Here is a 16,774-nt window from a genome sequence, read left to right on the forward strand (position 1 = left end):
TGGTGGTGGTGTTAAGCTGGAGAGGACAGACTTTCTGTTGGAGAATAGCTTGTTTGCTGCTTAAAAAAGAAGAAAAGCAATGGGGCAGAGAGGTTTTCCGCAACCTGGGAGGCAAAATGCACAGCCTGGAAAAAGGGACTCACAAAATATCAGGGAGAGATGGGCAGTACTGCAGATGCTCACCATTTTCCCCTTAATTTTGAAAGGGAAATGCTCTCATTCGTGAGCTTTATAGTCGTGGACATCTTTGTTTCCAAGGAAGTCCTCCCAAACTGCTGTGAAATAAAATAAGGGTGTTTAAATGTCTGTTTTGTGTTGTTGTGGCAGGGGAGTAGGAATGTGTCTCTTGCCCCCAGTGGTGTCACAAGGCCCTAGCCTGTTTCCCTGGAAAATGCACACACGGTCTGTCTCCAGGTGAAGATAGAAAAGTCTTCATTACAGTCTTGGTCCCTAAAATTTGTTTTAATTTGTTGGAAGCAGCTCAGAGTGGCTGGGGCAACCCAGTCAGATGGGTGGCATATAAATAATACACTATTCTTATTATTAGCCAGAAGGTGACAAAAATGCTCAACAGTCATGTCCCACAAAGCACCCCAAACTGCAATGAATATGCTGACTGGGATTAGAAGAAAAGCATCCCCCAAGTGATTGAAATTCTGCAGTTTCTGTGCTGGGAAAACATGATTTCCTCACAACTGAAGCAATCTGGGGAAAGAAACCCAGACCCCTCACAACCAATGAGTAACAGCTGCCCTTTTTATTGTGCAGTAAAACAATCCTCTTGTTTAACATATGGTCGAGGATGTGTTGATTCTGTCTTTCTGTAATTGTCTGCATTGGTGATCCGCAGGCATCAGAAACACAAATTCCTGGGAATCTTGACGACCCATATTTTAAAAGCCACAAGTTTCTAGTCTCTATGATTCCAAGGTAAAACCGTACAAATGGGTGTGAGGTGCCACATGGCTGAAAATGGTGTGTTTACTTTGGTTAAAAGTACATGTGTGTTGTTTAGCTGATGTTTTAAGGGCCATGGATAGTGCCCCAGAGACAGGGTGACTGTACACCCTGTTTTTCTTTATTTGAAGGGTTGTTCAGTCCACGTGTGGTTTAAAGGTAAAGAATCCTAAGGAGGGATTACAGGAAGGGGTCCTTCAATAGTGAAGGTAAAGGTAAAGGTAAAGGACCCCTTGATGGTTAAGTCCAGTCAAAGGTGACTATGGGGTTGCGGCGCTCGTCTTGCTTTCAGGCCGAGGGAGCCAGCGTTTGTCCACAGACAGCTTTCCAGGTCATGTGGCCAGCAGGACTAAACTGCTTCTGGTGCAACGGGACACCATGACAGAAGCCAGAGTTCATGGAAATGCTGTTTACCTTTCCACCATAGCGGTGCCTATTTATCTACTTGCACTGGCATGCTTTCGAACTGCTAGATTGGCAGGAGCTGGGAAAGAGCAATGGGTGCACACCTTGTTGCGGGGATTCGAACCACCGACCTTCCGACTGGCAAGCCCAAGAGGTTCAGTGGTTTAGACCACAGCGCCACCTGCATCCCTAATAGTGAACACCTGGAGAGCAGACTGAGCAGGCACCCAGGCCAACTGGCAACAGCCTTTCCCATTATGGTGGTTTTTCTATTTAAATTATAGCAGTCTCTTCTAAATTCACATTTATACATATCTATGCTTTTGTAAATATTATCCACATCGATGTCCTCTTTCGCTCCCTTGTTTGGTGATGCATTTCCTCCTTTTTGATTATGTGTAGTGCTCTCCCCCACAGGATACAGAATTTCTTCTCTCTGCCTTCACATCCTTCACTTTCTGCTTAGCATTTATCTTAACCACATCAGCCCTGACCAAAAAGTCAAATTTCGGTGAAAACCCAAACCTTAGGTTCAAAATACATGCTGCTAACCAACACATGTCCTAGAAGTCTGCTTGCTTAACTTGCACAGATGAGTACACACTGAGGAAAGAGGATCCCATGATTAAGAATTTGGGTTTGTCCAGTTTGGTGAGCAGTGTACATTGGTGGGTTGCAAACACACACTCACATTTTCGGTGCCTGGTTAATACAAGTACAGTGTACCTTGGTTCTCAAACTTAATCCTTTCCGGAAGTCTCTTCAACTCCCAAAACCATTCAAAAACCAAGGTGTGGCTTCTGATTGGCTGCAGGAGGTTCCTGCACTCAAGCGGAAGCTGTGTCGGACGTTTGGCTTCTGAAAAACGTTTGCAAACCAGAACACTTACTTCCGGGTTTGCAGTGTTTGGGAGCCTATTTGTTCGACAACCAAGCCATTCGAGAACCAAGGTAACACGAAATATAGTAATGCAGTCCATGGCCAGCCAACAAGCATGTTTCTTTCCATGACTTGATGGCTGCTGACGGCTGCTGATAAATTGGTTGCTTCACACTGTGGAGTTGCGTAACTGTGCCATTCGCTTATTTGTAACAGAAGGCTGTTGAAGCATCTTGCGCAATGCCAGCACAGTGGTTTCCAAGCTTTTTAGGCCGTCTGTATTTAATGTACCGTGTACCCGCCTTTCTCTCCCAGGGAGCCTGGTTTCCATATGCCCTTAGGGCTTAGGGCTGAACTACATATTACATGCAGTTGTGTGCAACTTCCCCAGATGGCATTTTCCCTCCCAGAGAAGTTGAGAGGGAATGATGTAAAGGGAAGAAGGCGTGGGGGAAAGAGATGCCTAGACTTTTCTTCACCTGCCTCTTCTCTTTCCCCCTCAATTATATTTTATTAAGTTTCAACATTTTTAACATTTGCAATCAAAACACAATTTTCTCTTTTCTCTTATTTTCATCAACTTCCCACCCCGTCTTCCATGGGGTTGTTGTCTCTCCCCTTCTGCCACACCCTATCTTCTATCTATTAAATCATAACCACAGCATTATAATCTAATTACTTCCGTTGCTCATAGCTCAAATCCTGCTTGCGAGTCCTTCGTACTACAATATTTCTTTAACTAGTCCTGAAAAAGGCTTCCATTCTTCCATGAAACACTCACCATTAGAGTCTCTTAATTTTGTTGTTAATTTTGCCAGTTTCATTACCATACCTATCCTTTGCCAGTTCCATAGTCCATTACCATACCTATCCTTTCTTCTTTGCTTGTTTGTCAGCCTTGTTGACAAGTAGGGCAGGACATAAGGAAAACAAAGGTTCTCCACTTTGGCAAAGGAAGAGTTCTCCGCCTTGGCAAACTGTGACAGCATTGCTCATCATGACTTCATTTTCTTTTCTCAAGTGCTGTTCTCAGTTGTTGTTTTTAAAGTTTTGTACAGAAATTGCAAATCAGAAATGTGGGGTGGTTCTGTGCATAAGTGCTTTTAATGGTGTCGCCCCTCTCCCCGGTGTTTTATTTACTGTATGAGCTGAAGAAAACCCCCCGCAAATGGTTGAAGCAGCAGTGATGGAGGAGGGGATGCGCCATCTTTTCCCCAGCATCATTTTGATGTTCTAAATTGCTCCCCCCCCCACTACTCCCAAGCTAAAGAGAGGTACCAATATCATACTCATAGTGGTCGCATAGCATGTGGGGCGGGGAGGAATTTAGATAGGAAAACGGTGCTGCAAGTAATGGTTTACCTCCCTCTCCTTGTCCTGCACCACTTTCTCCAATCAAGAAAGAGCCCATATTTTGTATGACATCTCTTTTGCCCCTATGATGTAAAACTGGAGCGGAGAGCCTCAGACTCTGTGGCCCTCTGTAGTCTCTCTATACAGCCCTTGGAGCTTTCCACAAGGCATACCCCGTCTCTACAGGCCCTGGTTTCAACCTTGAGTGTTTTAGTCTGGCTGGCTCGTGTCCTTCTACTCGAATATTTCTTACTTGTCTTGCTTGAGATTGCTGTGTGTGCAAAGGTCAAATTCACATTCATTGCTCTACCCACATTTCCTTTGATTCCGCATGTGGCCTCTGAAAACCTGTCCAGAAGGGAATGCGGCCTTCCTACTGAAAAAGAATCCCCATCTCTTGGGGGATTATCTATCATCTATCTAAAGCAATGACAAACCTAGACAGCATCTTAAAAAGCAGAGACATCACCTTGCCAACAAAGGTCCATATAGTTAAAACCAGCTCTCACTTCCACGAGAGTCCCATGGACTGCAAGAAGATCAAACCTCTCCATTCTGAAGAAAATCAGCCCTGAGTGTTCACTGGAAGGGTAGATCCTGAAGCTGAGGCTCCAGTACTTTGGCCACCTCATGAGAAGAGAAGACTCCCTGGAAAAGACCCTGATGTTGGGAAAGATGGAGGGCACAAGGAGAAGGGGACGACAGAGGACGAGATGGTTGGACAGTGTTCTCGAAGCTACCAGCATGAGTTTGACCAAACTGTGGGAGGCAGTGGAAGACAGCAGTGCCTGGCAGGCTCTGGTCCATAGGGTCACGAAGAGTCGGACACGACTAAACGACTAAACAACAACAATCTATCTAATCCCCATCTCCTGATGTGAAAAGGATGCCATGTGTACCCTTGTGGAGACCACTAGTAAGAAGACCTCTGTGCCTTCTGATGACTCTTACTTACTGAAAAGCCCACAGCTGTTGACAGTTTTGCAGCACTACCACGTTAAAGGAATAAAGGCCACTGCCAGTGGGGGCAGCCAGCCTTTCAGATTTAGGGAAAAGATGACGGAAAAGATTTCCAAAGTCCTCCTCATTGACCTTGGAGCACAGCACTTCGGAAAATCCCATCCGAGTCTATGCCAGCCCTTGAGGGAGTGAAAACACAACCCCAACAAAACAAATTAAAAATAGATGTTTTGCAAACTTTGGGCCATGATTCATTCTCTGAAGGAGATAATACTATTATGTGTTTCCACTTCTCCGTTAAGAAATTCCAGGGGGTGCAGAGTTCAGTGGGTTTGGTCTTCTTTGGGTTGAGTTTACTGGGGGCTTCTGGCATTTTGCAATATTTGCATTTATTTACAAATATACAGGATGTACACAGGTGAATGGTCTGACTCAGTATAAGGCAGCTTCTTATGTCCAGGAAATATTACATTCATCTATCCCAGGAAACCATTTGGGGATGTGTTCTTTAATGCATCCCCATACCCCCAGACATTTTGCTCTGTGGGACAGGTTTTGAGACTCTGCCTCAAACCAGATTAGGAATTTAAACATTACTAGAACTTGTGTTTATTTTTCAACAGACACATATACATTACAGTGAATGTCAGAAATTTGGTGGCTTATCAGCATTCACATGGGAATGCACACAATCCCAGAGAAATATTGCCTGGAATCTCAGAGATTCACTGGTGAACATTGGCAGTTGCCTAATATGACTGCCCACATTCCTTTATCTGTGTTCCAGATTTGAGGACACCCACACTTGTATAGCGCTTTCCAGGTATTCACAAAACTCATCCACCTTTGTTGGCATACACATGCCATGTACTTAATGTTGGACATTTACCGTAACCGATAGTTGTTGCTCGCATGGAAATAAAAATGAAATAAAACACCACTATTCAAGGAACCTCCATAAGTACTTTTGTGGCGCCAAAGTTTTTAAATAATGGGCATCTCAGCTTCTAAAGCATAGATAAGTAAATGCAATTTAATTATAGCACCAACGGCATCATTACAGTGCCAGCAATTGGATCGTCTTACAGATAGAAGATGCTGATTCTTAATATCATAGTTTTGGAATGTTTGCATAGCGAAGTATCTTGTTAGGATGACACTGCTACTGAGGTCAATGGTCTCTCTGAAAAAATGCCTGGGAGCAGAGGTTAAACGCAGAGTTTATTTTCCCAGTAGATTTAACACTGCGGTGAAAGTTAAGAGCTGAAACTTAATTAGCCCTGGTATTTAAGCACTTTGATAGTAACGGCGACCCAGTTCTGATGTTTTTGCACAACAGCAATGTCCTTGCCATTTCCCTAACATTTTATAAGCTTTAACCCTTACCATGTTGTTGTGAAAAGCCTCTGGGCAAAATCTGCCAAGAGCTCAAGATACAGTGGTACCTCGGGTTAAGAACTTAATTCGTTCTGGAGGTCTGTTCTTAACCTGAAACTGTTCTTAACCTGAGGTACCACTTTAGCTAATGGGGCCTCCCACCTCTGCCGTGCCGCTGCTGCGTGATTTCTGTTCTCATCCTGAAGCAAAGTTCTTAACCCAAGGTACTATTACTGGGTTAGTGGAGTCTGTAACCTGAAGCGTCTGTAACCCGAGGTACCACTGTATATGCATTTTTTATGTGGCCCTATGTGTCTCAGAGAGAGAGGGAGAGAGAGAGGAAGTCTACCTGTTCCCCTCTGGCGATGCCTGCTGTGGTTGATGGCTGCAATCCAGGGAGGGGTTGTTCTAAGCTCTTAGGGACCAGTGACATCAGTGAGACGTAATCAGGCGTAACTTTGCTGCTTCCATGCCCAGGTTGAAGGCAGCCCTCAACTCTGGACAAAGCAGTTCCTGTTCTGCCCAGGTCAGTCCTGGACATCTGGCAACCATGCACAGAGGTAGTTTACTGAACTTAAGTAAATATTATTTGAGCCCATAACTAAAAGAAAAACATCACCTAAAATGGTTTTAGGAGGTAGAAAGGGTAATGAGTCATTTTTTCCTTGCAAATCTTTTGAACTGGCAGAGCCCAGAAACAACCAGTCAAAGGGGGTAGTGTTAAAGGAAAGTAGTCAAAAGTGTAAATAATTACTAGAGGGGAGAATATATCTCGCTGTGTCATCAGTATTGTCAGCAATGTGTGCGTTGCAAAATTCAAGAGGACAGGTCTCTGTCCCAAGGGGCTTACAGTCTAAAAATTGACACAGTGAAGATGACAGGAGAAGGAGAGGGAGATACAGTGGTGTGTGTGCTGTGGCTGTATCAGCTGTAACAAGACTTGAGAGGACAGGAGTGATTTCATCCTCCAAGTGTCTTGCAAACTGACTCACAGCTATCTATGCCAAGGTTTCCATAGATCTATCGCTGAATTCAGGAGGCTAGACGCAACTCAGAAAAGCACAACTGAATGATTTCTTGCAGATGCAATAGAGGAGGCAGCCTCTCTCTCTTTTTTTTGCTTCCTTTGCTGCCACATAATAGGCACCCCTACAATTGTCCATTCATGCACATCAATTTCTGACTTTTCTCTTCTGGGGTTTTTCCTGTTGTTATTCAGTCTCTCACAGCTACAATAAACCTACCATTAAAATTATGGACTGGTCATTTCTTCGTCAGAGGGCGAACAGGCAAATTTAGCAGGGGATCAAATACCGTATTTTTTTGCTCTATAAGACTCACTTTTTACCTCCTAAAAAGTAAGGGGAAATGTGTGTGCGTCTTATGGAGCGAATACAGGCTGCTCAGCTATCACAGAAGCCAGAACAGCAAGAGGGATTGCTGCTTTCACTGCATAGCGATCCCTCTTGCTGTTCTGGCTTCTGAGAATATTTTTTTTCTTGTTGTCCTCCTCCAAAAACTAGTTGCGTCTTGTGGTCTGGTGCGTCTTATAGAGCGAAAAATACGGTACTTTCCCCCCTCACTGTATGCCACCACTGCTGAATGCCAGCACTGCATGCAACTCCCTAAAAAAATAATAATCAAGGAACTTCCTGGGCTCTGCAGCGTCATATCCTGACTTATAAGCAAAAAACAAACCACAATCTAGGCTCAGACATGGTGAGGATCCAAGCTTAAGCATGGCTTCCTGGTTTGTTTCTCCCACCTGTGCGGGCGGAAGATCAAAGTGGAAATGATTGGGCAGCATGCACTGGCTTTTCATTTGCAACAAACCACAATGAACCCACAACCCAGTTTTACAAAGTACTTCTTTTGCGAAGAAAGTAATTATTCACACAGTACACATAGTTAACTATGGCACCCACTCCCACAGGAGGCAGTGACGACCAGCAGCCTAGATTGCTTTAAAAGGGAGTAAGACAGCAGCCACGAAATTAAAAGACGCCTGCTTCTTGGGAGAGAAGTAATGACAAACCTAGACAGCATCTTAAAAAGTAGAGACATCACATTGCCAACAAAGGTCTGTATAGTTAAAGCTATGGTTTTCCCAGTAGTGATGTATGGAAGTGAAAGCTGGACCATAAAGAAGGCTGATCGCTGAAGAATTGATGCTTTTGAATTATGGTGCTGGAGGAGACTCTTGAGAGTCCCATGGACTGCAAGAAGATCAAACCTATCCATTCTGAAGGAAATCAGCCCTGAGTGCTCACTGGAAGGACAGATCCTGAAGCTGAGGCTCCAATACTTTGGCCACCTCATGAGAAGAGAAGACTCCCTGGAAAAGACCCTGATGTTGGGAAAGATGGAGGGCACAAGGAGAAGGGGACGACAGAGGACGAGATGGTTGGATAGTGTTCTCGAAGCTACTAACATGAGTTTGACCAAACTGCGGGAGGCAGTGGAAAACAGGAGTGCCTGGTGTGCTCTGGTCCATGGGGTCACAAAGAGTCAGACACGACTAAATGACTAAACAACAACAACAACAACAACAACAAAGACAAATTCATGGAGGAGAGGGTTATTGATGGCTATTAGGCATAATGGCTATGCACTGCCTCCACTGTCGGGGACAATATTACTTCTGAATACTAGTTGCTGGAAATCGCAGGGCGTGGGTTGTTGTGCTTGAATCTTGCTTGTAGGTTTCCCACAGGCATCTGGGTGGCCACCCGAAATCGGAGTGCTCCTTGATTGTTCTGCGCATGAATTGTTGCGGAATGAATGAAAATGGACTAGATGACCCGGATGGTCCCTTCCAACTCTAGAATTCTATGATTCAATTCTACGATTCTAACTGACTAGCCCCCATTTCATTCCAGTGTTTCGTCCCCCCCCCCACCGAAGTTGACTGTGCACATACCCCAAGCGGAGGGCAAGGGAAGAGAAATACTTAGAGGCTTGAGCTCAGCCTGACCGGGCCAAGTGAACTTTGCAGATGGATTTCAGCAATACATCTTTGGAGGTCTCCTTCCGAGCTCCTCCCTGGCAGGGAAAGAAGCCTTTGAATGGAGGCCAGATTCTATTTAATTAGGAGCAGTTGTAAATAAGTTTCTGCACTTCTTTAAATTTAACCCCCCCCCCCCAAAAAATCTGAATTAGAGTTTCATGGTAAGGCTCACATGTTCCACACATACACAGGTAACACACAGAGAGCAGAGTGGACACACACGCGTGCCAAAAGTAGCCCCTGGGATCCTCAGAAATGCCTAGGTTCAGCTCCAATTTCCCACTCATAATTTCTCCTAGGCTAGCACTGGGATCTAAAGGAACAGGGGAAGGGAAGGAGCAGAAAAGAAGCCAAGAATGTGTGGGGTCTTTTGTTCGAATAATCAGTGCGAAGGTCTTGGGGTTCACGGTGGACGACCCAAGGCTGGTGTTATGTACTAAGCTTGGATCCTAGAACAATAGGCAAGTAGGATCCTAGAATGCAACAACTGATTGGCTTGCAGGAAAAGACCAATCAGGCTCCAGGAGAAAGTTAATCAGCCCATTAGGCTGGTAGGATCGTAGAAAACAACAACTGATTGGCCTGCAGGAAAAGACCAATCAGGCTCTAGGAGGGAAGCAGAATCAGCCAATCAGTTGGGACTCATTGCGTAAATAATGTATATAAAAGCCTGAGGTTTGGGGGGGGGGCAAATGAATTACTGTTTTACAAGCTGCAATAAAGAGCATGAAATCACTACAGGACCCTGAGTATATTTCACTTGGTGACTTCAGTAGGCACTGCAGCACCTACTCCTTTGCAAGCTCATTGTGCTGAGCTTTAACAGAAACAAGAGCCAGTGTGGTGTGGTAGTTAACAGCGGTGGACTCGTAATCTGGTGAACCTGGTTCGCTTCCCCGCTCCTCTACATGCAGCTGCTGGGTGACCTTGGGCTAGTCACAGTTCTCTGGAGTCTCTCAGCCTCACTCACCTCACAGAGTGTTTGTTGTGGGGGAGAAAGGTAAAGGAGATAGTTAGCCGCTTTGAGACTCCTTAGGGTAGTGCCAAAGTCTGGGATCAGAGAAGATGATGGTCCTGGGTGCATATGAACTGATTTTCTGAGTGCAACAGAAGTGGCCCGAAAACATTCTTTGGAACATCAACAAGAGGGCAATGCCCTTCTTCCCCTTCCCCTTCCATTGCACTCTTCCAGCGGCAGAACACACACTACGACAACTTTCTTGAGTTGATATTGCAAAGATTTCCACACCAGAGAATAAAACAGAGGCCTCAGGAATTTATTTATTCCCTGCACATCTGGTGTCATGGGAGCGAGGTCAGGAAATAACCACAAGGTCAAGCCTGCAAATGTCTTCTTTTAATTGCTTGTTATGCAAGGTCTTTTTTTATATAAAAAAACCTTATTATTAAGTGGTTTATTTACTTCAGCTCTAATGATTGCAATGATGGAATGACTTTTCTCTGTTTCGCACCAAGTCAGCTTGCAGGCCTCGTGGGAATATCCTGCCACTGAGCCTCTTGGGCTTGCCGATCAGAAGGCTGGCGGTTCGAATCCCCGCGACGGGGTGAGCTCCCGTTGCTCTATTCCAGCTCCTGCCAACCTAGCAGTTCGAAAGCACGTCAAAGTGCAAGTAGATAAATAGGCACCGCTGTGGCGGGAAGGTAAATGGTGTTTCCGTATGCTCTGGCTTCTGTCACAGTGTCCCGTTGTGCCAGAAGCGGTTTAGTCATGCTGACCACATGACCTGGAAAGCTGTCTGTGGCCAAAACCGGCTCCCTCACCCTGAAAGCAAGATGAGTGCCGCAACCCCATAGTCACCTTCGACTGGACCTAACAGTCTGGGGCTCCTTTACCTTTTATCCTGCCAGCCAAACCAGGTCAGTAGATCACCAATCTATTGATCATGTTGAGCTCTGGAGATCATTAGAATTTCCCTCATTGCCCAGTTGGAACAACTGAGTCCCCTTGGGGGAAATGACACATTCTATACAAATATGTGCAACAAAGTGCTGACTTGTGGTGAAAATGGTTGTGGTCACTATATAGATCAGCACATTCGCTTTCTGTTGAGAGCTTGACATTGGATGACTGCTGAATAAAGGCAGCTGGATGGTACAATATGGGGGTCCAGGACCATTTAAACTTAAACCCTATTCAGACTACTCATGCAAATGTTTCATTTTTATAGCAGTTGCCAATGGGAGCTCCCCCATGCCAGGTTTAAATAGCGGGCATGGGGGGAGCAGATTTGACTGCAACAGGGTGGGAGGGAGGTTAAAGCTCTTCCCTGCCCACCCCTGGCCACTGCCCAAAGTCTCCATTCAGTTCAGGCCCCCTGCACATGCTGTTTCCTCCTTGAAAGCCCATCTACACAATTGCTAATAGCATTCAAAAAGGCATTTTGTCTGGAAGTTAGAGAAGTTCTCTTCCGGATGTGAATGGGAGTTCTGCTTGGAATGAGTGGCAGGATCTGGGTGCCTCACAATTTTTTTTTAAAGGCAAACATTTAGATTTGTTGCTTACTTTGCAGTTCAGCTGTGTGTGTGTGTGTGTGTGTGTGAGAGAGAGAGAGAGAGAGAGAGAGAGAGAGAGAGAGAGAGAGAGATCTTCATTATCATCCTTTCACTGCAATGGACTGAATTTACATGTATGTTGCATTTTAAGACGTGGGACTAAATTCTACGCACATGCAGCACTAGGAATCCAGATTCCCCCAAGGAACAAAAGGGAGTGAGTGATGATGGGAACAGAAGCAGCAGCCAAAGGAAACCACGTTTGTTGGGGGAAGCCAACATGACCTGAGTTAGATTAATTAATGAGAGGCAATGTTGTGCTTTGGGAGCAAAAGCCTGCCAGCGACCAAGATTTTGATCCTGGTGTGGTAAAGCTATATCGGGCAACTTCTGGAAAAACAAACAAGAGTCCAGTGTAACTTTCAGTGGAAGTCTGTGCAAGCCCGTTGGTGTGGATCCAGTTACAGAATTATGCAAAGCACTGCCAGGCTGATGCTGGGGGAAGGGGTATTTTGGTGCCGATGAATAGTCTGACTTCATCTCTTTCTTCCCTTGACAGCTGGACCATTGATTGGAAATTGTAAGAGAGGCAGGGACTTCTGTTTTGCTAGGGATGCTAGCTTGGAGCAGCTGAACAGTTGCCCAGAAATGAGATCTCATGTATGTGTGTGTATTTTGGTAATAGCAGCAGCAGCAGCAGCAACAACAACAGTAGCTTGGTGCTACATTGTTCCAAGCAAATGTACAGCACAGGAGTTGGGCTGTAGAGTAAGTGGTGCAACCCAGACCATGCATGTGGAGAAAAGCCATAACTCAGTGGTGGGGCACATGATGTGCATGGAGAACGTCCCAGGTTCAGTCCTTGACTCTCCCCAGGGAATCACTGCCTGTCATCATAGGCCATCCTGAGCCAGTTGGACCAATGGTCTCTCTCCACATCACCTATTTTATATGTGAATTGCATACTGCTCAACCGTCCTGGAACAGCAGTGATTGAGTACAGTGGTACCTTGGTTTAAGAACAGTCCTGTTTATGAACGATTTGGTTTACAAACTCTGCAAAACTGGAAGTAGTGTTTGAGAACTTTACCTCGGTCTAAGAACAGAATCCAAACAGTGGAAGGGCACTGGGGGCGGGAGGCCTCATTAGGGAAAGCATGCCTTGGTTTAAGAACGGTTTCGGTTTAAGAATGGACCTCCAGAACAGATTAAGTTCGTAAACCAAGGTACCACTGTACTGCTAAATCATCCACAACTATAAGCACTGTCAGTTTCCTTGGGGCAGCAGAGGAACAACACAATTATAGCTTGCAAAACAGATTAGCTGGTGCAGCTGCTGATACAATGGAGGATGTATTAAATGGGTTGTTTGTTGTGGCGGGGAAATGTAGAAAATGCATTTAGCAGACAGATCTGTAGAGGGACGATGGGAATGCAGTCAATTCACGAGCCAACTTCTGCACAATACTCCTGCAATTCTCCTTTTAAGGACAATACATGATATCAATCGATACGTAGTATCATAGAATGATAGAATCATAGAGTTGGAAGGGACCACGAGGGTCATCTAGTCCAACCCCCTGCAGTGCAGGGCACCTTTCACCCAATATGGGGCTTGAACCTGCAACCCTGAGATTTAAAAGTTTCATGCTCTACCAACTGAGCTATCCTGACTGCAGGATTTTTTTTTTAAAAAATAACCCCTTGTTCTGTACAAATAGTTGAGCATTTTATCTACTCCCTGTCTAATTTCATCTGTTTCTCCTTTTATTTCCAGAGGCAACAGACCCGCTAACCAGGAACCATGTCGGTGAAGCTCACATTTGACTCCCCTGCTGACGGGGGAAGGATCAGCAGGAGCTGCTCCTTTGCTGGGTTCAGCAACGCGCAGAGCCGAAAATTAATGTGAGTCACACAGTTACAAGCAACAAGTTCCTTTTTCTTTTCCTCCGCTTATTAGCGTCTTGTTATTTTGGCTCAACCTAGCCATTCAAAGCCACAAGCTGCTCTCCCATCACATTTGTTTTAGTAGCTCCTCATTTTCCCGCTCCCCAAATTGGATTGAGAGCTCTGGGCAAGGAGGGCTAGCTTAGTGGTAGAACATCTGCTATGCATGCAGAAGGTTTCTGGATCAATCCCTGGCATCTCTAGGTAGGACTGAGACCCCTGTCTGAAATTCTGGAGAGCTGCTGCCAGCCAGTGTTGACAATGAAGGGCTTGGGTGACCTGTCCTGACTCAGTACAGGGCATCTTCCAATGTTCCTGGGGTTTCAGTTCTTGCCCATGTGCAATTTTCATGTGAAACCCCCTGCTATTCCCCCACTTAGATACTTGCAGGTATGCAAGCTGAGTACTTAACGGTCATGCAGGGTGCAAAATGATTCATCCATCCCCAGGCCCAGATATAACTGGATGCCAAGGCTTCCTGGTTTATTTCTCCAGCCCACTCCAGAGGAATCATGAAGTGGGATTATCCAGGAAGCTTGCAGGGACCACGATCCTTGATCCTATCAAACCACTAAACCAGAAACCCAGTCTTATTGCAATGACTGAATGAGGCCTATGTGCTTGAATGTTGTGTTAGAGTGTTGCATCTGACGCTTGTGTACTCAAATGAACGTATGTGGAGCAGGCATGGCTGCATGTGAGGGAGAGCGAAGGGGTTTGAACACAGAGAAGGTACTATTTTAATTGGTTTAAAATATTTTTCAGCTGCTCTCCGGCCATGACTCTCAGAGTGGCTTACAAGATTGACATCCAGTGCCTTTTAAAATGAAAGCAATAAACAATCTACCGCAGTCACACAATCAATCAGTAGTTGAACTGGGTTCCACACAGTCGCAAAAACATAACAAAAAGAGCTGCAAAAACAAAAATTCAAAATAAATAGCAAAAACAGGCAGACATCAGCGTAACACTCAAAATGGAAGTGTAACACTCAAAACGGAAAAAAATTCGCAAAAAAAGTTCGCAAACCGGAACGCTTACTTCCGGGTTTGCAGTGTTTGGGTTCCAAGTTGTTTGAGTACCAAGGCGTTTGAGAACCAAGGTACCACTGTACTTATTTTGTGGTTTTTATATTGTCATTTTATGTCATGAACCACCTTGAGATCTGCATATGAGGGGCGGTATACAAATTTAAATTATTATTATTATTAATTTATTATTATATATTGAATTTATATACCGCCCTATACCCGGAGGTGTCAAGGAGGTTCACAGAACAAAATCAAAATATAAAACCACAATAACGCTCCCCCCCCCCAAAGAACCACATTTTAAAAAGGCATAGGATGTCAATCAAATCAACTAAAGGCCTGGTTAAAAAGGAATGCCTAAAGGTGTATAATAAAGCAATCATCATCGTCATATGAATATAGTAAAAGCAAACACAGTAAAAACTGAGTTAACAACCTCTCCTAGGATAGACATATAACTAAAAGGCATGGGCAAATCTAAAAGTTTTCATGTAGCACTAAACAGAAAATAATCTTCCTTGAGAAGGGGTTTCATAACCTCTGATTTTGGATGGTGGGAGGATATGGACTGGGTAGTCAGTATGGTGCCTTCCAGATATTTTTGTACATCAACTCCCATAATCTCTAACCATTGGTCATGATGGCTGTGGTGAGTCCAACAACATATAGAGTGTTGGCTACCATTTGCTAGGGCCTCTGAAGATGATCTCACCAATGTGGCAGATTCGCATGGGAGAAGGTGACAGACTCTTAGGTTGATTACACTCACCCCAAAATACATCCATAAATGTACATGGATTTCCACTTCCATTATAAAACCTGAACAATATCAAGCTCCAGCAAGTCCTTTCTGCATTGTGCTGGTTGTCTAAACTTCAAAAGGCGGGGATTTGGGGGGGCAGGGAGAAGAAAACCAAGCAGGCAATTGAACAAACAGATTTGAAACTGCAGTACATAGTGGGAGTTCTTACAGGGAAAGGAGTCGAACAGCTGTTTCCAGGACCAGAGCACCTCCAGCAGAGTAAGAATGCTCCAAAGAAGCGAGTTTACATTTCCCCAAAGGCTATCCAGTTACTATCCAGTTGTAAAGCATTTTTAAAAGCAACAACAATCAGGTCTTTATGTACTTTTGCAGGGTGGTGGAGAGATTGCAAAACCGAAGTCCCATTTTAGCTAGGAAGGGCTTGCACTGCGAGTAGGCTTCAGGACTTCCAGAAAACAGATGCTGCTGTTATTTATGATTTCTGCACCACTTGTAGGCAATGTTTATGGCCAGACGCTCAAACTACAAGGAGTTTGGAGCTTGAACATTGCAAGATACAGGCCACAATCCAACACTGTCTTAAAAGGCGGCACTGAAGCCAATTGACATCAACATTCTTAAGGAGGTTTAACAGTGCATTGGGTCTTGACCACAATAATTTTTGGAAGAATTCCCCCTTCCATTGCATTTAATTGTCCTTGTTTCAGCTTAAGTTGAAAATCAAAGGATAACGCACCTGGATGAGTGTTTTGATAAGGCATCATTTTTGCTAGGTCCCAGGGCCCATAAGCTAAGCAGGTAGAGGTGTGGTCAGTGACTGGATCTGTGACTGCTTTAGAACTTTGGGTCCCATGGCAGGTGGGAGATAATAAGTAAGTTGATATTTGCTGCTCTGATAATAAGGTTGAAGACAGATGGAGGACCCCGTGAGCTTTCCACCCATAGTGTGAACTCAGCTTCATAGTTTGCAATTAAAGCCAAATGCTGGATTAGAGACTTGTTTCCAGTGCAGGGTGGCCAGGTCCAAAAAGGGCTCCCAAACCTTTAGAACAGTGTTTCCAGCTGTGGTGGGGTTTTTTGGGGACTACAACTCCCATAATCCTTAGCTTGTGGGGTCAGTGGTCAGGGATGATGGGAGTTGTAGTCCAAAAAACAGCTGGAGACCCAAGTTTGGGAAATACTGCTTTAGAAGAAGGCATAAACTAAGGCCAGTTATAGAATCATAGAATCATAGAGTTGGAAGAGACCACAAGGGCCATCGAGTCCAACCCCCTGCCAAGCAGGAAACCCCATCAGAGCACTCCTGACATATGGTTGTCAAGCCTCTGCTTAAAGACCTCCAAAGAAGGAGACTTCTTCAAAGAAAGAGTTGAGTCAGCTCATAGCCACTTCTGATCCTTGCTTTGCCACATAGTTATGCAAAACAATGAAGGATCAACTGGCTGCCCCCCCGACATTTCTGATTATGCCGAAAGCAGTCTTCAGGGGTTAGAACTGTGCAGGTCCAGACTCTGCATATTTACTTAGTAGACAATCACACTGAGTTCAATGGACATTACTTTGATCTTGGCAGAGAATTGC

The 16,774-nt window shown here is 44.8% G+C and overlaps 1 protein-coding gene across 4 annotated transcripts in view; it reads left to right on the forward strand.

Annotated features, from left to right (window-relative positions):
• RIPOR3 (RIPOR family member 3) overlaps window positions 1–16,774 on the forward strand; it is a 106,288-nt gene that overhangs the window by 31,988 nt on the left and 57,526 nt on the right. For 3 of the 4 annotated variants that reach the window (XM_081196093.1, XM_081196094.1, XM_081196095.1), the window contains exon 2: window positions 13,230–13,357. In XM_081196093.1, the coding sequence (XP_081052219.1) occupies window positions 13,257–13,357 (101 nt within the window). In that variant the 5' untranslated portion in view covers window positions 13,230–13,256. Of the gene's footprint in view, window positions 1–3,497; window positions 3,516–13,229; window positions 13,358–16,774 lie in introns of those variants that run through there. The other variant, XM_081196096.1, reaches the window with a different exon arrangement.

Source organism: Podarcis bocagei (assembly GCF_964188305.1).
Source record: "Podarcis bocagei genome assembly, chromosome: 5".
NCBI classification, from domain to species: domain Eukaryota; kingdom Metazoa; phylum Chordata; class Lepidosauria; order Squamata; family Lacertidae; genus Podarcis; species Podarcis bocagei.